The sequence below is a fragment of the Pelophylax lessonae genome (genome assembly GCF_965119305.1).
Source record: "Pelophylax lessonae genome assembly, chromosome: 1".
Taxonomy (NCBI): Eukaryota; Metazoa; Chordata; class Amphibia; order Anura; family Ranidae; genus Pelophylax; species Pelophylax lessonae.
The window spans coordinates 409758630-409783682 of record NC_138768.1 but is presented as its reverse complement, the minus strand read 5'-3'; the positions used below and the strand labels follow the sequence as shown (position 1 = coordinate 409783682).

The 25053-nt window shown below is 40.4% G+C and overlaps 1 protein-coding gene across 3 annotated transcripts in view; it reads left to right on the top strand.

The window, feature by feature from the left end:
* Nucleotides 1-25053, top strand: part of ACER2 (alkaline ceramidase 2) — a 97232-nt gene that overhangs the window by 15009 nt on the left and 57170 nt on the right. For 2 of the 3 annotated variants that reach the window (XM_082257919.1, XM_082257918.1), the window contains exons 3-5: nt 12088-12202; nt 21279-21420; nt 22325-22462. In XM_082257919.1, coding sequence (XP_082114045.1) covers nt 12088-12202; nt 21279-21420; nt 22325-22462 — 395 coding nt within the window. The remainder of the gene's footprint in view (nt 1-12087; nt 12203-21278; nt 21421-22324; nt 22463-25053) is intronic. The other variant, XM_082257920.1, reaches the window with a different exon arrangement.

The window sequence follows — 25053 nt, the reverse complement described above, 5'->3', positions numbered from 1 at the left end:
CACAAGGAATGCAACAGTTGTAGCCCATGTCCTGGATACATCTGTGTGTGGTGGCTCTTGAAGCACTGACTCCACCTGTAGTCCACTCCTTGTGAATCTCCCCCAAATTCTTGAATGGCCTTTGCTTCACAATCCTCTCACGGCTGGGGTTATCCCTGTTGCTTGTGCACCTTTTTCTACCACACCTTTTCCTTCCACTCAACTTTCTATTAATATGGTTGGATACAGCACTCTGTGACCTGCCAGCTTCTTTAACAGTGACCTTTTGTGACTAAAGGCCCGTACACACGTACCGATCGTCGGCATACAAACGTCGGTGGACGAAGGATCTGCCGATTGTACGCGTGTTAGTATGGTGCCTCCGACAGATGTCTGCGCACAATCCGCGGACAAAAGTCTTTCTTGCAAACATGAAAATATTTGTATGCCGACACCAGAACGGACGATTGTTCGCCTGTCAGTACACAATTCGGCCGACAGACCGCAGATTTGCAAGACTGGGCATGCTCAGAAAATAGAAAACACAGGGAAAGTTAACCATTACATGACATCACTTCTGCAGTCGGCGGACAAAATTCTTGTGCTGTCCTTGTGCTGTCTTTGCACTTTTCAGCAGACACCGACATCCCGGGGAGAAAAGAGGAACATTTGTAAGCCGACCATCGGTACGTGTGTACGGGGCTTTACCCTCCTTGTGGAGGGTTTCAATGACTGTTTTCTGGACAACTGTCAAGTCAGAAGTCTTCCCCATGATTGTGTAACCTACTGAACCAGACTGAGAGACCATTTAAAGACTCAGAAAACCTATACAAGTGTTTTTGAGTTAAATAGCTGAGTAGAGTGCGACACCATCAGTCTTCAATATTGAACTTTTTACAATATTCAAATTTTCTGAGATACTGAATTTTGGGTTTTCACTAGCTGTAAGCCATAATCTAAATAAAAAAAAAAAAAAAAGAAATGCTTAAAATATATCACTCTGTTTGTAATAAATCTATATATTATGAGTTTCACTTTTTGAATTGAATTCTTAAACCAAATTTACTTTTTCATGATATGATATTAACCACTTCAGCCCCGGAAGGATTTGCCCCCTTAATGACCAGGCCATTTTTTGTGATTCGGCACTGCATTACTTTAACGGAAAATTGTGCGGTCGTGCGACGTTGTACCCTAATAAAATTGACGTCCTTTTTTTTTTTTTCCCACAAATAGAGCTTTCTTTTGGTGGTATTTGATCACCTCTGCGATTTTTAGATTTTGCGCTATACACAAAAAAAGAATGACAATTTTGAAAAGAAAACGCCATATTTTTCTGCTATAAAACATTCCCAATAAAAATTCAAAAAAAATTTAACTTTTTTTTATAATTTTAAGCCAATTTGTATTCTGATACATATTTTTGGTAAAAAAAAAATCCCAAAAAGCGTATTTTATTTGGTTTGCACACATGTTATAGCTTTTACAAGCTACGGGATAGATTTTTGAACTTTTTATTTATTTATTTATTAGTAATGGCGGCGATCTGCGAATTTTAGCGGGACTGCGTCATTGCAACAGACAGATCGGACCCCTAACTGACATTTTTGACACTTTTTGGGGACCAGTGACACTAATACAGTAATCAGTGCTAAATAATATGCACTTTTACTGTAAAAATGACACTAGCAGGGAAGGGGTTAATACTGGGGGTGATCAAAGGGGTTAAATGTAACTGTGCTTAATGACTTGTGTGTGGGGGGGGGGGGGTGGTTCTGTGACAGGCACAGACCGATTGCAGGTGGGTCTTCTCTCCGTTTCCCGAACAATCCTAGGAGGAAGGAGGCGATCGATGTCTTTCCTCCCGTGGCCCGCCTCCCGCTGTGCTTAAACACAACGGGAACACGGCACTCCAATCACGTAGTACTACGTCACTGGACACAGCCGAGCCATCGTGCCGCAGTAAAAAGCCGGCGGGCGGGCGGCAAGTGGTTAAGATGCACCTGTATAACCTCGTCTCAAATTACCAACCAAATTGGTCTCTTTGTTCCTTCCAAGACCTCTTGCTCTCTAGTTCCCTCGTCACCTCCTCCCATGCTTGCCTTCAGGACTTCTCCTGAGCCTCTCCCATCCTCTGGAGCTCCCTACCCCAATCTGTCGGACTATCTCCTACTCTGTCCACTGTTAGGTGATCCCTGAAAACCCTTCTCTTCAGAGAAGCCTATCCTGCCTCTACCTAACATGTACTTTTATTTTCTCCATCAGCTCATCAACCACAGTTATTACCTTTTGTATCGTCTCACTCTCCCGTTTAGATTGTAAGCTCCAACAAGCAGGACCCTCTGATTCCTCCTGTATTCCAATTGTATTGTACCTGTACAGTCTGCCAACATTTTATAAAGCGTTGAACAAACTGTTGGTGCTGTATAAATTCTGCCTAATATTATCCCAAAATATCATATCCGGAAAAAGGATAAGTTCACTTTTAAACATATTACACCTGTATTTAGGGTGTAACATGTTCAGCAACCCCATTTTTCTCCCCCCCCCCATGACAGCAGACGAGGGTTCTGTTCCATAAGTCCGTCTGGCACCACGGCAGGTGGACTTATAGTTTCAGTGGGCTGAGCGCATGCTGATCAGCACAATCGTAGTCCATTCACACTCCCTCCAGCTTTAAAACTGAATGCCCATACAGAGGTAAAGACAGAAAGTTGGAGTGAGAAATTTGCAGGAGCCTGACATTGCACCCGCAAACTGCTGATCGTGGGTGCAATACTTTGCAGGCTTCTGTAGAAAATAATGAATGTGCATTTTTTTGCTGGAAGTGACAGCAGAGGAGAACATTTGGGACCAGAAGGAGTGTAAGACCACAGGAGATTCTCAGCATTCTGACCTCAGAAGTGACCCAGAGTGACGGGAGGAGAGAATCCTTATAAGAGAATTATTATATGCCCAAGATTTTTCACCATCTGCTAAGAGGCCCATTCATCCCTTTGGAAGGCATGGGAGGATAGCATATATTTCTCTTGTCACCAGGGGTCTATATTCTGGAGGTGGCTGTCTTTTGGCCCTATTAACACATATCTGCTGCTAAGAAGCAATCTTGAAAGGTGGTGGGATCAGGGCCGGTGCTTCCACTAGGCAAACTAGGCGGCCGCCTAGGGCGCAGCCACCTAGGACACAGCCATGGCCAGTGCCACATTCCTCTCCTGTCACCTCCTCATCCCCAGTGGATGTCACATCTAGAGAGGGGGGCACTTTGTATATGAAGGAGTGTGCAGGGTTAAAGAGGGGCAGTGTGTATATGAATGGGTGTAGGGTTAAAGGGGGGCAGTAAGTGCAGGAATGGGGGGGTAGTGTTTACATAAAGAAGAGGGTGGGGTTAAAAGGGGGGGCATTATGGCAGGAAGGGGGGCAATGTGTACAGTTTTTTTTTTGGGGGGGTACAAGTAGCTGGTTTTGCCTAGGGTGCAAAATAGTCTAGCACCAGCCCTGGGTGGGATACAGGACTATCACGTTGACACGGGGTTGTCGTTGAGAGCACCGCTTTATCCCTAATTTCACCCATCATCTGGATTCTTCACGTGTATTTTTTGCATTTAATGTTTTGGACTTTGTAATTGGAAAAAATACACAGACATTTTGGCACACCCCTATAAGGGGATTTTTGCACTTTTTCATATTATTTGGGACACCTATGCAATTAATATTTGTTTATTTTTCCACATTTGGTGGATGGTTTTAGAGCTGGTTCACACTAAGGCGACACGACTCCTTACTACTTCGGGGGGCGGCTTGTGCATTACCATGCACCACGACTTCGGAGCGACTTGCAGGGACTTCACATAATGGAAGTCTATGCAAGTCGCTCCGAGGTCGCCCCGAAGTAGTACAGGACCCTTTTTCTAAGTAGGAGCGACTTGTGTCGCTCCTCTTAGAACAGGTCCTGTAGCGGTCAATAGACCGCTGACAAGTCGCCTGACAAGTCGCGCTAGTGTGAACCGGCTCTTATAGACAATTAAGTGTTATCATTTGGTATTTGATTTGCCTCACAGTTGTTTAACACTTGAGAGTGACACTCCGTGATTTAGCGCACCAGACTTTTTCACAATGTGCTTTTTTTACCTGCAAAAATATGTGCCTTTCTGTTTTTTTGTTAAAGGGGAACTTAGCCTTTAACCTTTTGCACACTTCAGCTTTACATTCTTGCAATGCTGACCTAGAAATGCTAGTTGCCAGGCTGTGTCCTAACATTTACGTCACTGACCTGGAAGAAGTATGCAGCAAATAAAAGTTGTAGAAAAGTCATTATTTGCCTACTTGTTCTGGGTTCATGGCGAAATGTATTTAAGCAAGGGGGCAACTTGACAACCAAGTGACTAACTATTTCAGGACGGACAGCTCAGGAATGGCAGTCTTCTTATTTCCATTGACAGATTTTCTGTAAGATATGTATAGCTGACAGTTATTCTAAAACTGCATAGAGTAGTACAGCAATTTAACCCTTATGGGGAGCCTGATTTGAAATCCTTGCAGTTCTCATGGGGAAACAAACATTTATTAAACATCTGCTCGGAAGGGATGATACGGTAAACACAAGCGTGGAGAACAAAGTGTGCTGCTTCAGTCTGACGTTTGAGCTAAAGGTTTCACTTCTTGTTCGTACTGACTCTTGGCACCTGTATCTTGAGGAAAACAATGGATGCAAACGTCAAGACTCTATACCAGTTGTTCTTGCAAACTAAGGCATGTTTGTGACTTCACCAGTTGAGACGAATGTTTTCTCCAGTAGTAAAGCACATTGTGTTGTATTAAAGGGAAAGTTTCTTTGCCTCTTGCATCAAGGCGGAAATGTGCTTCTGAGCTAGACTGAGAATTTTGACCACATATGTGAGATCACACAATTTAATGTGTATTGGACGGTAGTCAGGAAGCTGCCCTTTAATTCAAATTAGTGGATGTGATTCATTGTGAATGCTTGCTGTGATATTCCCACAGAAAACCCACACAACTGTGCAAACCACACAGATAAACACATACACAACCAAAACAGTAAATACGCTCTTTATTTAAAAAAAAAAAATACCAAAACCACCATATAGTATACATACAATAATACAAATGCAGAAGCAATGAAGTTGTATATACAAAGAATGCACATGTGCAGAGTAAAAACAAATCAAATTAAAACATGCCTTTCCATCAGTATAGATCCGCCTGTCCGTTTTTTTTTGGCGGATCTGAACGGTCCCCCCATGCATCTCTATGGGGGATCAGATGTCAGCGGAGACATGTCCGCTGACATCCGATCCGTCAAATCTGGACGGATGGAAACCCTATTTTCCATCCGTCCAGCGGATCAGAACAGATGGGATCGGATGAGAACGGACCGACGGTTCGTTCCCATCAGATTTCCCCCATAGAGATGCATGGGGAACTGACAGCTGTGTCTCCGCACAGAGCGCGGAGACACAGCTGTCATCCTGTTGCTCGATCCCCCGCTGAGAAAAATGCAATCCGTCCGACGGACTTCTCACCTATGCAGTCTGCTTTTGATCCATTTCTGCAGTGCTTTTTGCTATGCTTTTTGTGTTTTTTTTGCTTTTTTTTTTGGCCAATTTGTTGCTGGGCAGATTAAAAAACGCAAATCGTGGCAAAAATGCATTGCATGCTTTTCTGAAGCTTCTCCATGGAAGTCTGTTGAACCAAAAAAGCAAACAAAACACCATTTTGCATTAAAAAAAAAAAAAAGTCCCTGATCCTTTTCAAAACCGCAGCGGCTAAAAAAAGCATAGCTGTCAATGTGCCCCATAGGAAACCATAGTAAATGAACTGTAGTGCGTTTCTGCAAAAAGCATCAAAAAATGCAAAGATGTGAACCAGGTCTTAGGCTTCATGTACACATAGCCTACTTTTACCGCCGGAAAATGCAAAATGGTCAAAACGTTCCTATGCTGAATGCAATTCTTCTGCGTTCAGGAGAGGGAGTTTGGGGGGAGGTTTAACCACTTGCCGACTGCTCACAGTATATTTACTGCGGCAGTCAGCCCCTCACAGGCAGAGCGACGTAGGTCTACGTCGCTAGCCTGTGAGGCTCTGGGGAGCGAGCGCGCGCCGCCGGAGGCGCGCTCCCGCTCGGTCACGGACCCCCCCCGCGCGTGTGACCGGCGGACCCGATGTCCGCCGGTCACTCGGCGATCGTCGGGGGAGAGGGAGAAAGTCAGGCGGCTAGTGTAAACAAGCCGCCTGTCATTCTCCCCGGTGTAGAAACGATGAGCACGCGGTTCTACTATGTAGGACCGTTGACCATTGTTCCTACACCTCAAGCCACAGCCAATCACAGTTAGAATCACGCCCCTAGGGACACACACAGCCCCTCCCTCTCAAATAAAGTTAACTCCTTCACTGCCAGTGTCATTTTTACAGTAACAGTGCATATGTATAGCACTGATTACTGTAGTAATGTCACTGGTAACCCCAAAAGTGTCAAAAATGTCAGTCAAGGGTCCGATCTGTCCGCCGCAATGTCACAGTACCACAAAAAAAATCGCAGATCGCCGCCATTACGCGTTAAAAAAAAAAAACAACAAAAATGACAGAAATCTTATATGTATGGGTGGTTCCTGCGCTATCCGAGGTAGTATGTGTTTCCCTTCCTGCTGCTGCACCACAGTACTGGCACCAGGAACCAGTCAATACAAAGTGTACAATTTGGGTGGGTAGTGCGCTTCAGAAGTGGAAATATAGCTTAAAAAAATGTGAATATGTAAAATACAGTAATAAAAGCGTGTTCTTGTGGTGAAAATGTGTTGTCACTGAATTATAACGTGGTGATCAAATTAATTCCATCATATAAATAAATTAAAATATAAATAAAACATTTCAATATATCTTCTATACGACAAAAGTGCTGAGTACTTAGATTTCTTAAAGATGTCAATAAATAAATATGCCGTTGACAAAATATAAATATATAAATAGAACTTCAAAAAAGACTAAAGGTGCTATGTGCTTTTTCTCTTCAATCTAAAATAAATAAAGTGCAGTGTTCATAGTGTCCATATATAAAAATCCAGAATCAGGTGCAATTCCCTTCAATATCTTCAAAGGAAAATAAACGTGCTCTCATGCAAAATAAGGGTGTTGTGACTTGCTGCCTCCACCAGGTGTCACATCTAGGTGTTTCTATATTCTCACCTCAATAAGGTGTATATTGCGCCTGTATATAAAGCTTAGCCTCCGGGTAACATGTAGGCTTTTGCTTATTCCGATATCCTGTTCCGACCTCCGGGTATTTCCTGTCCTGTCCTGTCAGCTTTTGGGGTGTTAAACTTTATGGCGTCCTTAACTCCTTATCGTGACCTCGGGCTCAGTGAAAATAGAGGGCAATCATGGTGCAGTATATCAAATCAGGTTTATTGTTAAAAACATAGTTGCACTTATTATTTGCGAACAAATGATCTACAAATTGTGTGTAAATGCAGCGTGGGGAGCGATATCGCTCCGATCTCCAACGTCACTTCCGGTAGTCTGGCGGCTCCTCCTACGCGTTACGTCACATCACGTGACTTCCTCCCTGTGTGTACATTGGCGCATAGGCTTTTAAGGAGTTGAGTTTAGGAGCTTTGGCAAAAAAAAAAAAAGGCAAAAGCTCCTAAACTCAAGTTTAGGAGCTGTAATATGCATGAAGCCTAATAGTACTGTAGAATCTCCAGAGACTGTAAATCTATAGCTGTAGGAGACCTTTTCTAGCTTGAATGACATGCAATTAACAGAAGGTAAGTATTCCTAGTTGTAGCATCTTCAGAAGTTGGCATCTTCAAGGTGACATCGCGATGAGGCACCACCAGCTCTGCATATAGAGTATTGTTGGGACTTGATGGAACAGTTGGTATTAGCAGTTTACCATGTTATTATTCATATCTTGTCCCATTCAGGCTGATTACTGTTACTTTCTTATATGTATTGATCCAGGTCATACCAGCACAGGATTCTTAAAGAATCTGAACATGCTGGACTGTAGGCTTATTGGTACTAATAGTTTTTTTTAGTTTAATTGTTTTTACTTCATACATGTGCACCTGCAGGCTCGTCCATTTTATGTATTATTGCTTTTAAAGGTGTTAACATTTTTGTATACTGTATGGTGCTGCAACATTTTTTTATACAGAGACCATTTTTACTATTTTTAGTTGCTTGCTGTGATGTGACTGAATTACGCCATTACTAGGTCATTTGCACAACCTGGAATGTTTTAGGGCTTGGAAGGTCTTATTGACCTCCCAGGTATTACACATTTGAAAATAACTGGAGTTGATTATTATTAAATAACTGCATAAAACATGGTTTTCGGATTTGGGACAAGGCTTGTGCAATTTTTAATCAATGGTCACTGTAACTGTGTAAGCTTGTGACTAATACCCCAAAACAACTAATACCCACAGTTTTGTTTATATGGGTTGCTGTTAATGTAATTTGGTCTTTAAAACCCAACTTGGGGAACAAGAAAAAATGACCCCTGCACTGGACCCCCCTGCAGACCTCATTACATTTAGGGATGCAGGGAAAGGAGTGATATTTACCTTAATCCTCACTCCTTTAGGCTCCCTCCATGCATATGACCACTCCCTCTAGGTCTCCTGTCTAAGGTTCTTCTAGCCACAGTCACACCCTTGCCACCCCCTTGTACAATGCAGGGCTATTAGCCCTGCATTGTACATGATGATGCTAAGGAGCCACCCACAACCCAGAGTGGGGGAGAGAAAAAGACAGCACTGGAGCCTGCCAGAGCAAGGTATAAGGTAAGTATTACATCTTCTTCAGCTCCTCCTAGACCTAAAGAGAATTTAACCCCTGCAATGTGGGGGGTTTCCCCTGCAAGAGTTTTTTTTTTCCTCTTTTCCGCAGTTGGGCTTTAAAAAGAAAAAAGATAGGGCACTATTGCTGTTTAAAAAGAAATGCATTAAAAGTCCTTGAAAAAACATGTAACAAACTTCAGACAGTCTTTTTAACGCGTTTTGTCGAAGTATGACCTATCTATAAGTTAAAGCACATCAGTAGACCTTAAAAATTTGTTACATGGATATCCAATAAAAGTTATTTAAGTGGTCTGTTAATACAGTGTGCTGACATTTTTATAACTGTGTTGGCCTGGCTTATGCAAATCTTTCTGGAAAGTGGAGTTAAGCAGTTATCTGCTATTTAAGTATATGAATTTCTTTTCTTCCTGTTCCATCTTGAAAAATGCTATTTTCTGGGAATTCCCTGGCTTTAGTACTTCCTAGGACAATGACCCAGTACAACTATGCAGTAAGTGAAGCCAGGAAGTCAGAACTACTTTTCTGCATATTTGTTTTCTGGTCGTGGACTCTGATCTGATGTCTGGCATCCATATAGACAGTACTTTTATCTTTAGCACCCCAAAAACATACAATACAGCCATCTGCCCTTCTACACACACACACACACACACACACACACACACACACATGCTTGCACAGAAATAGAGTAGCTATAATTACAGTAATACAGTAATATGAGAAAATCCAGATAATAATACCTAATGTTCAATACCAGTGCTACTTCAATTGAAAAATAGTCTTGGATGAGTATATAATCTTATAATGTGCAGCACCATTTTTTAACAATTCTTTGAGCTAGCTCATGAGCTACTTTATATGCTAAAAAATAAAAACAGGAGGCTTGTACTTATGGGTAAAAATTCAATTTTTTGAGTCCATTGAAAGGCACAGGAACTAATTTGGCAAACCCTCGGTATATAGCACCAACATCATTCAAACTGGGCACTTGGAAAAAATGTAAGCCAGTCCCTATAGCCAGATAACCCTTACTATATTTAGCATGCTTCAGTTTTTAGCAAGCAGTAGTTATTAATGGTCATAACATATGAGGGGAAGGAGTTGTCGCTCAATAAACTAAAAAAATAATAATTTTGCAGGCAAGTATAAAAATTCATATTTTTCTGTTGCCCATAGAGGGACATGGGAACAGATTGAGTAACCACTGGGATTTCCAAAAGCAGTCTAAGACGGACAGCCAAGCTTTCCAACAGACCTGGTATCTGGCCCAGACCTAAGAGGTGGGCCTTATGCCAAACTGCTCAAGGGGTCCTCACTGCCCTAGTGGATTGAGCCTTACCCCAAAAAAATGTTTGCCTATACAAAACAAACCAGGAAACGCAGAACAGGAGGCTGGAGAACTGCACTGGTATCCCTGGAAAGAGGGAATAGGATTCCCTGAAAAAACTGTGGCATTTAGCAAAAAACAAATAGCCCTGACAACCACCACACAACCTGCGATACTTAGGACCAGGACACAAAGATACCAACACAATGCCCTTATTGCAATAACAAAGCTAAAACAAAAAGAAAAAAAATAAGGTATTCCCTGCAGGACAATATAGTTGAATGTGAAACTTCCCTGGTCAAAGTGATTGTGACAGGAAAGCCACCTTTTGTGACAAGGATGATTAGAAAATATTTAATCTGATTCAATACGGGACTGCTTAGAAACCACGTGTACCAAATTCAGACCCTGTGGCTGGAGAGGGGGTGTGACCTGATGCATCATGCGAGTGGTCCCTTGGCCCCTGAAAAAGGAAGCCAAGGCCAAGATCTGACAGTTGATACTTATGGCGCTTTTCCACTGCATGGAACCGAACGGTTCGGTTCGCTTTTGTGCTTTTCCACTGCTGGTACCGCATGGTGTAGGAACGGTTCGGTACGGTACGGTACTGTACGGCGGGGCTTTTTCACTGCATGGAACCGAACGGTACGGCTCTCTAAAACAGTACCACCTCGATTGTGGTTCCAAGAGGTACCATACCGGTACCATATCTCACAATCCTTTGCATGCAGTCACTACTAGCCACTGATTGGTCAGAGAATCGTTGTTATCCCACCCACTTAACTTTAGTACTACTTTAGTGGAAAAGCAAACCATACCAAACCGTACCGAACCGTTTCAACACCGTACCATGCGGTACCAGCAGTGGAAAAGCAAACCGGGCCAAGCAGGGCCGAGTAGAGCCGAGCCGGTACTTGCAGTGGAAAAGTGCCATTAGTGTACTCTGGGACAGATACTGTTCCACTTCTGACCAAAGAAAGGATTTGTCTCATGGTGGATCTGCATGGAGGAAGCTTTCTATGCTTACAGCTATAGAAAAATGTCTGGTGCTACACTTTACGGTAAGTAGTCTACCTGTATATAGCATAGTTGGTATGACGGATCTCAAAATGCCTCAATCTCCAATCAAGCAATGCTTGGAAATGGGCATAGACTGTCAGCAAGTAAACAAATGAGTTCTGCGTAACAAACTTTCCTTCAACAGTCCCAGGCTATGATCAAGATTGGAATCTCCTTTGCCTCAGTTCTGCAAGGCAAATGAGAGAATGCATACAATAGTGCATAATGATCCCATGGAGGAGATCAAGGAACCCTCTGTCTCTGCTGATGGATCCTATGACCAGGACATATCAAATGTACCCCACCAGAGACAGGTCCTGAAAACACCTCCTAGGGAAGAGACCCTTCCCCAGCATTCGAGAGCTATTGACAGAGTCTGTCTGCCAGTTTTCAACATTTCGAATATAATTTGCAGAGAAGGCCAGAGCATGATGATCTGTGTAGGTCGGAATGAATTTGATTTCCCATGCTGCTGTAAAACGCTTTGTTTCTGATGATGGTATACATAAGTCACTATGGCATTGTTCAAAATGGACCCAAACCAGGCGACCAGCAAAAAAGATTGGCCAGCACAGAGGCACCAAGCTAAAACTGGCATGCTGGATATGGGGTTATATAGGCAATTGGGTCTGGCTTACAGTTTTGTTGCCCAGTGTGCTTGAGGGTGGTACAATAAACCAATGGTTTATTGAATAATTTCCTTTATCCCTCAGTAAATGATAGAGAAAAGCCTGTAGTCACAAATGCCTTATTAACTTGTATACAGTGTAAAGTAGCATTAGTTTTCAAACGTTTGCAGTTTTAACTTTCCTTCGATTTTTCCTGTTTTGCTCTGTGTAACTTTTCACATCTTTTGTACATTTATTGGCTGATTTCTATTTTATTTATTTTATTTTATAGGTCAGCAACATTTTGTTTTTTGTTTTACCACCCATATGCATGTGCCTGTTCCGTCAGTACGCCACCTGCTTCAACAGCGGCATATATTTAATATGGACCCTACTTGTTGTGGTTGGTAAGTGTGACAGTGGGTGTGTTTTATGTAAGACGTGTAGGGAAAGAATTCCATTCGGCTTCCTGTACTGCATGTTTCTGCACAGCACATAGCCAGTGATATCCTCATGCTTTGCTTGAATTAGGCTAATACAGCTTGCTGATGCCATCATATATACATCCTGATTTTCAGAAAACCACATTTAAACTAAACAGTTGTTTCACTTTGTTAAAGCAGAGGTTCCGAGCATTGTCTTACATGTTTACTAGTATTCCCAAAGTAAATAAAAAAGCTGGCCAGACGTTTAATACAGTATTCTTTGTATTTCTATTTAACGGATTGTCCGCACCCCTTCCTTTTAACAAATAAGATAGATAAGGGATAAGATAGATATGTTAGATAAGGGTTGCTTGTTAGAAACCTCTTAAAGTGTTTTCCTTTAAAGTGTTACTAAACCCACAACAGTAAAATCTGTCTTTACATGCAGAATAGCATGCTTGTTATACTTATTGTGTAACTTAAGTAATTAATCCTCTGCATTGTGTAAAAAGGCTGTGTGATCCTGTATGCACAGATCCTCCCCCTCCTGCATGTTCACTCTGGACAAGTCCAGATAAGCTCAGTAAGTTTAGTTTAGCTGCACATGCTCATTTTGGTCTCTATTGCTCAGAGAACACTTCCTGGTTTTAGCTGAGCTATTCAGGTCACATGGTATTAACTAGGGATCGACTGATTATCGGCAAAGCCAATATATCGGGGGCCGATATGCACTTTCCCCGATATATCGGAATCGGCCCCTGAGGATATTGCTGATATTTCGGGAAAGTGCTTGTACCGGAGTGATGCCTGCAGCTAGAGGCATCACCCCGGTACTGGCGTCCATAGCCGATGGTCAGCTGTCTTGTAATGACAACCGATGCGGCTGAGAAGCCGTTCGGCTGTCATTAAAAGGAGCGGGAGGGGATTTCACCCCCCTCCTGCCGCCTTCCGCGGCTCACCCGGGTCTCCCGTCCCCCCGGGAGACCCGGGCATTCAGCCTGCATGGCCGCCGAAGACGCGATCAAAGCCGCATTCGGCTCTGATCGGGTTTCCATGTAAAAACCCGAAAAAAGATGTCATGACATCACTTCCGGGTACTCGGCGCCAAATTTAAAAAAAATGACAGCATTCAAAACAGCCAAACTTGGCGTTTTGAATGCTTTTAAGTGCAGAGGAGGGGTTTGGAGTCTTTTAGACCCCCAGATCCCTCCACAAGAGTACCTGTCAAAATTTTTTTTTTTTTTTAATGTATGAAAATATCGGCCATTATCGGCCGATACCAATATGCGATGAACAAAATATCGGTATCAGTAATAAAAAATTATATCGGTCGATCACTAGTATTAACATCACACATATGGGCGTGTATACAGATCCTAATGACAGCCCAGTCCCTCCTAAAATTATAAATAATATGCCGCGCAACATAAAGTGCTTTATAAATATATACATAAAATTGCATGTAAGTAATAAATAAGTGTTGAATAATTGTGCATTTGATCAAATCATGGTTAAAATAAAACAAATATATAATATATAATATAATAAAGTGCATTTGTAGTGATACTTCAAATATAAACTATGCTAATATCATCATATTTTTAAACTGATCAATGAAAATGAATAATGTACATATAATACTCACATGTATTGGGTGCTCATGTGCACCAAACATACAACATTTTGCATAGATTAGATGTGATGGCAATCAGGTGGGAATGGAAACCCTCTTGTGTGCTGCTCCTTGCTACGTAGATTTAGCAGTATTACCGTCCGGGCCTCTCCCCTACGAGCATGACACAGGGTCTCCGTGTCTTCAAAGGGGATATGCAAAATGCTGTATGTTTGGTGCACACAAGCACCCGATACATGTGAGTACAATACTACCCTTTAATAAAGAAACACTGTTTGAAAGATATAAGCACTATTGTGGCCCCCTATTTCTTTCATATGATTCCGCATGGATAAATGAGGGACATCCACTAAGGAGAAATACTACACTGAAAGGCTGTTATACCATCAATTCCACAAAAGGCGACCCTGAGAGAGTAACTTGCGCAGTGAGACCTTGTTTAGCGTCTTGGTCACAGGAGTGAAGGTGAGAACCCAGGCACACAGGGTATTACGGTGGAGGTCACTATAGAAGATATCTATGGAAGCACGTCTTTAATGGACTATTTATATATAGAAATACCATAGCACTGTTAATTGACACCCGGCACTTTATTCACTATTTATTTTTTTGATCATTGTTTATATGTGCAATATTCACTTTCATTGATCAGTTTAAAAATATTTTAAAACACTGTTGATGATATTAGCATAGTTTATATTTGAAGTCTCACTACTTAGGGCTCTTTCAGATGGCCGCTCCGCTGCTTTAGTCCGCTGCGGGACTTTTTTTTTTTCACATTTGTGTCATCCGCTCCGTGTGCCCGCATATCATCCCATCTGTTTGCGGATGATATGCGGACATAATGTAAGTACAGTAAAACCTTGGTTTGAGAGTAACTTGGGTTGAGAGCGCTTTGCAAGACAAGCAAATTTTTTAAATAAATTTTGACTTGATATACAAGCGATGTCTTGATATACAAGTAGCGTCATGTATAAAAAAGAAGAGAGGAGCCTCTAAAGTGTAGCAATATGGTTACATTTAATGAAGGTTCAATATTTAGCAACTCACATGGTTGATGATTAAAACAGGCACATCTAAGTATGCAGGCATTTGGGGTAAAGCTGTCCACATAGACCATCCTCTGCACAGCCATCTTCATCACACTCTTCCACGCTGCGCTCCACGAGCGATTCAGAGCCTCACTTTCAGATCACTCTACTGCAGGCTATTTTTCCCGGTCATGATTGCAGACTGACAGTGGTGAGAGTCGGTGGTTCAGAAGATGGTCAGCTTTACCCCAGATGCCTGCATACTTAGGTGTGCCTATTTTAATCATCAACCATGTGAGTTTCTAAATGTTGAACCTTCATTAAATGTAACCATATTGCTACACTCTCATCTCTCTTATATTCTGTAGCTCTGCTAGATTTTGCTTCTAATCCCCTTGGGAAGGCTGCATATTGTGGATGGACATTTTATGGTTACACAACAAATCACATTGCTATAATCTTTGTATATAGACTATAAACTGAAAGACTTGTGGAACGAATCGTCTGAGTTTCCATTATTTCTTATGGGGAAATTCGCTTTGATATAAGAGTGCTTTGGATTACAAGCATGTTTCCAGAACAAATTATGCTCGCAATCCAAGGTTTTACTGTATATGGCATTGCGGATGTCAGCGGATGACACCGCTGATATCCGATTTTCCTTCCTTTCCGTTTTTTACACGGATGAAAAAATAGGGTTCTGTTCCGTTCCAAAAAACGGAACAGAACTGAAAGGAGGAAAATCGGATGTCAGCGGATGGTATTCCGCTGACATCCGCAGTGCCATTCACTTACATTATGTCCGTATATCATCCGCAAAAAAATAGGATGATTTGCGGACAAGCGGAGCGGCCGTGTGAAAGAGCCCTAATGCACTTTATTATATTATATATTTGTTTTATTTTAACCAGGATTTGATCAAATGCACAATTATTTGACACTTATTTATTACTTACATGCAATTTTATATACATATATTTATAAAGCACTCTATGTTGCGCGGCATATCATTTATCATTTTTGGATTTTGTACACTTTAGGGAGAGTGCTTTGCTCGCTGCAATAGTCTGTAGTAAGTGCTAGACCTATATTAAGCTTGCAGGATCACTAATTAATTTAGCCCAGTCCCTCCTCCTCCTCCATTGCCCAGTAACTAAAAAAGAACACAGTGGGTGGGATGTCACATCTTGATTGATGGATGTTTTTTTTTTTTCTTGGGAGGGTACATGTGATCAGCACACTGCCAATCAGCACTGTCCAGACATGTTCAAACAGAGAATTAAGGGTCTTGAAGCCTGATAGGGCAATCATGGGATAAATGAAAACTCCTCCTACAAACTCTCCTACAGCACTCACTGATACAAGTCACAAGATTGCTCTAATTGCTATATACTGTTGATGAGAAAAGGTATCTATCAGTTTATATTTACTAAAATAATTGCATTTCCATGTTCTGTGTACTGTAGGAGACCAGATATAGTGAATGCAGGATCTTTGTCTAGTAACACTTTAGGGATACATTTATAGGAACACATATATACTCAGTATTTTTGTAATGATTAGATATCTTTATATAGCTATAAATCAAGCTGCATTGATATGACTACACTGCTTAGAAAGTGTTTGCATTGCTGGGAAAATAACGTTTAAAAGCTGATCCCACATAGGAAACCTGCTAAAAATACAGCCTTATTAATTAGCAATTACAAAGTGTGTAATACAGAAAACCCTTGCCAGTGCCAGAAACACAAAGCTTGGGCCTCTTGCAGATAGTGAGTTTGGCAGCTATTCCAATGCTGCTATCTGCAGCTTAGGTTGAAAATGACACTTTAGTGAATACACCTCCTATTATGACTGTGCACTGTGGAAAAGAATGATTGGTTTGTAATGCTGGCTGTCACTCTTTCAGCCTTTTGTGAAAAAGTGCAGTGCTACAAAATATCATCCATAGAAACAACTTTACATAAATATAAATAAAACACAATTTTATAAATTCAGTCTGTGACCTAGTAATCCTAAATAGTCCAAAAAGTGCAGTGAGTGTCCAAAAGATATAAAGGTGATCCAATAAAAAATATATTCACAAGTGGTAATTAGAGCTGCACGATTCTGGATAAAATGAGAGTCATGATTTTTTTGCTTAAAATAAAGATCATGATTCTTAGAGTAACATCATCTTTCACAATATAAAAAAAAAATTAGGCTAATTTTACTGTTTAGTTTTTTTTTTTTTTATTCATTTAGGTGTATTTTTTCCCAAACAATTGAGTTTGAAAGACCACTGCGCAAATACAGTGTGACATTAAAGATTGCAGTGACCGCCATTTTATTCTCTAGGGTCTCTGCTAAAAAATATATATAATGTTTGGGGGTTCTAAGTAATTTTCTAGCAAAAAATACAAATTTTAACTTGTAAGCAACAAGTGTCAGAAAAAGGCTATGGGCTTTATTTATTAAAGGCAAATCCACTCCGCACTACAAGTGCACTGCAAGTGCACTTGGAAGTGCAGTCGCTGTAGATCCAAAGGGGAAATGCAAGGAAAATTAAAAAACAGCATTTTTGCTTGCACATGATTGGATAATAGAAATCAGCAGAGCTTCTCCTCATTTCCGATCTTCCCTACCGATTTACAGGACTGCACTTGCAAGTGCACTTGTAGTGCAGAGTGGATTTGCCTTTAGTAAATCAACCCCTTAGTCTTTAAGTGGTTAAACTGACCTCATTTACAGACCAAAGTTCATCCCTTTGATCTAAAAGAACCAAATGATACAATGTTTCTCTTTATCTCTAAGCGCTAAGCAATGCTGTGATAAACTTTGCTGGCTGTTTTCTTTTTTTTTCTTTGACAGCTCTGAGCAGAGAACTGCTCTGCACTGTTTCATGAATCGCTGAAATGGCGGATTAAGATTGTGAGGGGGGTTGAATCGAGACCGTGATAACTATTATTGTGCAGCTCTAGTGGTAATATGCTCAATATGAAATGTTGAGTATGCTCAATATGAATATTCTCCAGTACACCCTATACAGGGCGAAAGGTGCCTTCAATGCTGTCCCCTTTACCAATGCATGCTCACCAGAATGCCATTGGTAAATGGCATGTCATCAGAGCAACCCTTTAAGGATTCCAGCAACCTTCCAGTAAGGTAAGTAGCATCAAAAACAGATATTTTTACAGATTCCCCACAATATGGCTCCTCCTCACAGGCAATGATTCCTCACATCCAAGCTAGTCACATGGTGCTCACCACACAGAAACCAAGGAGAAGTGCATAATAGTGTAGTAATTCATTTATAAAATGCCAGTATACGTTAAAAATAGTGGATGTACATCCAAGTAAAAGAATATAAAAAAGGCCAAACTCACAGAAATAGCCGCTGGATCCTAAGACAGGATGCATCGGCGTGGCGTCAGTATGCAAGGCTCCTCCCTACGCGTTTTGTGCGCATGCACATCATCAGGGTATCCATCTACTTGCTGATGCTAAGAAAACCACCTAAATAGCCTGCATTGGTGCCAAAACAACAATTAGGCCGGCGCCATTTTGATGTAGTCCTTAGGATCCGGCGGTTATTTCTGTGAGTTTGGCCGTTTACTGTAAATGTTCTTTTATTTGGATGTACATCTTCTATTTTTAAAGTATATTAGCATTTTATAAAATAAATTACTTAAAGTATATTAGCATTTTATAAAATAAATTACTTAAAGTATATTAGCATTTTATAAATAAATTACTAAACTATGCACTTCTCCTTGGTCTCTGTGTGGTGAGCATCATATGACTAGGTTGGATGTTAGGAATCACTGCTTGTGCGGAGTAGCCATCGGATGATTGTGGGGAATCTTTGAAAAGATCTTTTTTTATGCTGCTTACCACTGGAAGGTTGCTGGAATCCTTAAATGGTTGCTCTGATGACATGCCATTTACCAATGGCATTCTGGTGAGTGCACAATGGTAAAGGGAACAGCTCTGGAGGCGCCTTTCTGCATGGAAGCACCTTTGGCACTTTATAGGGTGTATTGGAGAATATTCTTTCTTATTGAGCATATGAACACTTGTTAATATGTACTTTTATTGGATGACCTTTATATCTTTTAGACACTCATTGCACTTTATGGACTATTTAGGATTACTATAAGGTCACATACTGCATTCATAAAATTGTGTTCTTTATACAGTATATTTATGTAAAGTTGTTTCTATGGTTGATATTTAGAGTTGGTCGGCTTTATGCTAGCAGCTTCACCTCTGAAGCGCTCACTGTACTTACATTTGTTTGACTCTTTCAACCTTAGTCTGGCTGTGTATCAGTTTACTACTAGCTGTATGTTAAAATAATTTTAAAGATTTAAAAAAAATGAATACCGATTATAGATGTAAACCCAAGTTGAAGCATATCTAAACCCAAGAACAAAAATGTAATATATTTTTAGTTTACCAGTCCTCAGACGGGGTGGCTGGCTTCATATTCTTTTTTCAGGCTTTTTCCCCTTTATTTTCACCAGGTAATACTGTCAGTAACACACTTCCTGTCCTAGGGTGGCAGCACTCACTTACTTTACTGTTTTTATGGAGAAGCAGTGTTGTCACCCTAGGACAGGACTACAGTAACCTCCTCCTCTCCAACACACAGGGGGAACACTTTTGTAGTCCTTAGCGATAGCTGGGAACTATGTTATAAGGGAGCAGCAGAGGCAGAAAGCACAGGAAGCTATCAGCTGGCAAGATTTCTGTCAGGATCAACAGGCATATTTTTGCATTTATTGAACAGATATAACAAAATGTGTTCAAGTGTATATTTAACAGACCTTGTAAGAGAAGTTCATGTTAGAATTTACTTACTCTTTTTAGTGTAATTTCAAATACATTTTAAATATTTTTACAAAGGGGTTACCCAGCACCAAGGCCATCCCAGTGACATTTTGATTAATTGGGATAACAGAGCTCATAGTAGCTACAACAATAGGAATGGGTCTAATGGTAGGGTGTGTTTGAGAAGATTCGTATGATGTTTGAGTGGAGGCTTCAAAGGGGAATTTTTGTAACTTGTTGCAATGCCACTCGTTGCTTAAAAGCAGGGTGCTTACACCAATCTAATGCTCTGGCTAAGTCGGTAGTCTGGTAATGTTTTTTTTTTTGGTTTCAAAAAACCCTTTTCTCCATAGGCTTTAGGCATGGTCAACAGCTAATGTTACAATCTAGGTTACTTTTTAGATCAAATAAAGTGAAGTTAGGATGGAGATAGTTTTGAAATAAGTAGAGATGACTAATTCATTTTAGGAATGCCGTTCCCCCTAAATCAAGTGTGTCCAAATGTTCTGTTTGATAGTTTGCAAAACAGGTAAAAAAAAGAAATCACCTCAAATGGCTTTTCAGTCTTACATATGAGCTTTGTTTCAAGGTAAGAGATGTGACTGTCAACCCTTTTAAAGGCCAAATCAGATGCCATTTAGGGCTAGTTAGGGATATATTAAGTCCCGTATTTTCCGGCGTATAAGACGACCGGGCGTATAAGACGACCCCCCTATTACATGATCTACCGGTAATACTTATACTTGGGTTACCTTGGAGATATTCTACTCGGCGTATAAGACAACCTCCCATTTTTGGGGGATTTTTTTGAGGTTCAAAAGTAGTCTTATACGCCAGAAAATACAGTACTATGGATTTGAGAAGATTTACTTTAATATTTGGACAGTCTCCCATGTCTGTCAGTCTCTACTTGTAGATTTAGAGCCAGTTCAGGTATAATGAAAAATAGAAGATGGTTGGAATAAACTGCTATACATATGTTGGAAGACCTGCAACGTAGTAATCTCATGGGTCTCTATGGCTGATAAGTTTTGTCAGTTATGGTCCTGTCTGGGCGTGGTACCGGAATCTCAGCCAGGCTTTGGCCTGTTGTGCTTTCTGTCATAGGCGCAATGTTGATCTATGGTGAGACTTTTAAAGAACTGTTGAAATTGCAGGGCCCCAAGACTTCCTGTTTTACCCTAGGGCCTTTTTTCTTTGGGCATGAGCAGTGCTGGTAGGTTTAGAAGCTGTAATTATGTCTATTAGTGCTGGATAATGCAGCGCTCCACAGGTTCATGTCTTCACAACACCATTACCAGACCCAAATGGTATATATGCCAGGAGTTCAGCTGTTTATTGGGCAGGTCACATCCACAACTTTTTCAGAGAATCTTCTCACTCTGCTAATAAGTAGAATAGCAATGTATTTGGAAAATAAAATTCATTCATTGCCAAAGCCCAAATAATTTGATGGCACTTCAGAAGCTGTTGGTAGGGTTTTTTGCAGGTCTGATTGTCTCTTGCTTGAATAATTACCTGTTTTAATGCTGAATAAATGCCATTGTCTAAAATTACTAATGATTTCTTTCTTTTTGGCCAGGAATCGGGTCAGTGTATTTTCATGCAACGCTGAGTTTCCTGGGACAGATGTTGGACGAATTGGCTATTCTCTGGGTGTTAATGTCTGCATTAGCAATGTGGTTTCCAAAAAGGCACTTGCCGAGAATTTTCCGACACGACAGGTAATAAAACGCAAGTTTATGTAGAAAAAAAATCACCTACATTTTGTTTAAAGACCCCTGTCTAGTAGTAGTAGATTTCACATAAATGTGTGCATTTCAGAAGCTTTCCAGAAGTGACAACATTTGAAGTGTCTATTGCCCAACTTTTTTCAATCATGGATAGAATTTCCAAAGGTTAAACCCCCCTGTTAGTTTTTTTTTTTTTTTTTTTCTTCTTACTGTCTGTTACCTGTTGGACAGATTTCTCTTCTCTTTCTGTCCCACAGTAACAACAGGAAAACAGAGGAAATATCTTCACCCACCTAGTTTATACCCACCAAAGAGTGTGAAACATTGCACTGTTTGGTGGGGAATAAGTGTCCTATTTTTGTATTTCTACAATGGTATGCAGGTGATACTTTACAGGTTAGATTTTTTTTACTGACTTTGCCTTTTGTCATTTTCACTGAAGTAGCCACCATTACCTAGTTCAGTGATGGCAAACCTTGGCACTCCAGATGTTTTGGAACTATATTTCCAGTGATGCTCAATTACACTGTAGAGTGCATTAGCATCATGGGAAATGTAGTTCCAAAACATCTGGAGTGCCAAGGTTCGCCATCACTGAACTAGGTCTATGGCTGTGCACTGAATCTTATTGATATATGTTTTCTTAGCAGAACGCTTTAGATTTTCAATGTATTTGGGTGCCCTGCAATCACCCGTCATCCCACTGCCAGTTTCTGAACTTTTTGCTGTTCTCAGGTATCTTTTAAGTAGCTTATTTTAAATATTTATAAATTAGTTTAAATAGTTTTTTCCTACGTAAGCCATACTGCTTAGATTTCTGCTAACTCATGATGAAAATAACCACAAATTTAAAAAAAGCTCAGGTCAATTCAACTGTCAGCATGTTTTGTTCTAGGTGGAGGTTTAAAGCAGTGATTGGTGTTCTTTCTGGAATTACAACAGTCTTGGCATTCATCAAGCCTGCAATTAACAACATTTCTCTAATGACACTTGGAATACCCTGTACAATCTTACTTATCACAGAGCTTAAGAGGTATGTACACGTGTGACCATAACCATAATATATATTTACTTATCGTGTGTGTATCTTTCTATCTACAGTATGTATGTATATATATATATATATATATATATATATATATATATATATAGTTTTTTTTTTGCTGCTGAATGGGTTAGCTTCACCTAGAGAGTGATAAGACTCATTAACCATTATGCTGTCAACCCCTACTGAACATACCTGCAGCTTAATTTAGCTAATAGAGTCCATATTGTGTACTTACGAGATTTTAAGAAATAATAAACAGCTGTATAAAAAAAAGCTTATGGTGTAAAGTTCTGGATGTACAGAAAACCACTGAAAAAGCAGTATTATACAAGGTGCAGTGATAAATTGTGTTGCACTACTCAGTGATATATCTACAGCACATAAAAAGCTACCAAAAGAATAATGCGCAGTATCAGGTGAATCAAATTATTATCAATCACAATAAATGTGGCAGTCCCACAATAAATGTCTTCCAGTGTGATAAATCTGAAAAAGTTTTCGGTGATTAAACATCCATTCATTACGTGAAGGTCTATCTCTATTTAAGTGCTCCACCATAAATCAGAGTGCACCACCACCTGCTCACCTGGATGTTGGACCTAAATAAATGAATTATACAGGTCATTCCATCCATCCACTAGTATGGGTAGAACTGTTGCATAGCGGCATGTCCCCTTTAAATGCACGGCACTAGACTCCCCACCTAATTTCTAAGCAGACTCGCCAAGAAAAAGAAGAGGAAGCTTCCAATAGTGTAATAGGTTTTAATAAATTTAAAAAACTCTTAACCGCAATAAATTATACACTCACTTATATTAACTGAGTCACCAGCATTAGAAAACAATGACTTCCGGGTTTTGTGTCCGGACCAGAAGTACGTTGCTTAGAAATTAAGAGGGGAATCTGATGCCATGCATTTAAAGGGACCTGTCGCTATTCAACAGTACTGCGCATACCATTGTTCTGGGGCGCCCAGTGGATGGATGGATGGAGTAACTTTTCTCCAGTGAACTGTCTGTCCATAACTTTTTTTTCTGATTCATCACCCTGGAAGACATTTATTGTGGGACTGATTGTTGTGATTGATATTAATTTGATTCACCTGATATTATGAAATGGTCTTTTGGTAGTTGTTTATGTGCTGTAGATAAAATAATTTATCACTGTATATTGCTTTCCGTGAGGGAACACAGTGGGTGTTTTGCTGCAACTCATTAAAGTGGAACTTTACCCATAACAACTTGATAAAAAAATTATGTTCTTAAAGCGGAGTTCCAGCCTCAAAGAAAACAGCGCTGGACAAGACATTTTCAAGGTAAGTATTTCTTCTAAAATGCAAGTGAAACTGGGGACAGTTCAGAGGCTATCGTTGCTGAAATGCACTAGCCCACTGTCCCGGGGGTATTTTTATCTAAATGTTTATTTTCAGGCCCGGAACTCCGCTTGAAGCAACAGACATACATTCCACATTAATAATAATGCTTCCAAAACTAGTGTGTCATAACTGATCAGATGTGTAGCATCATGGCAGTTGCAGATCAAACAGAAGCAGCTTCCTTTGCTGTGAAGAGTAGAAGGGTTTAATTCTGCTGTAAGGCTGTCAGCAGATAAGCCTCTACAAATTTGACAGTGCCTAAAAATATAGAGCAACTGAGCATGTGCAGAGCAGGCTTAGACAGTGTATTACTGCATTTTTAAACATTATAGGCAGTTATTTTTAATGTTTTACATAGCTATACCTGCAAAGGGGGTCAGCCTGAAGGGATCTAGCAAGACTGAATTTTCTGACTAAAGTTCAAATTTTGGAATTTATATTCTTATTTATTTATTTTGATACACTTTGCAATTTTATGGTAGCGCACAGAGGTCTAGTTTTTTGTTTTATTTTGCAGGGTGCATTAACACCTATTAACCAGTCAGATTTTAGATTACTGACATAATAGCAATGTAAGGTGAATGTTGACAGAATATTAGTCTGATCTTTTGCCTTACTGAATAACCCTTATGTCTTTATTTAAAGGGCTGGTTTAGTGTCTTCTAAAGCATGTGCAAAATGATAACACAATAAAGAAAGCTTCAGTGTTCAACAAATTCTCAGCATGCCATTTTCCTCTCTAAAGAACCCTGCAGATACTGATAAATGGTGTGGTTTCAGCACTGTCACTATGCGCTGTCACGTGACCTAGAGTTTCCTGGAAAGTGACATACAACAAAATCCTATCTGTCTCTTCATTCTGATCATCTTACGTAAATGAGCTGAGCATTAGATTGGCGTGGTGTGTGTAAAGTTTTCAGAATCCTCTACTTATCTACTGATACTTAGCAGCGTCTTTAAAGTTGAAGTTCAGCCTAAAACTAAAATTTCTAAATCTACTGGCATCCACAAACTAAGACTATCCTATCTAGCCCTGTAAGGAAGAAATTGCTATACATACCTTTTCTGAAGCCGCTCCGGTCCAGTCGTGCTGGAAGCTCGGAGGAGACAACCGACAGTTGGGAAATGCATGGGACGTAATGTCACCCACAGACTTACTATGGGGTTTCTGTTGACGGTTGGCTCTTCTGCACTCGCCCTA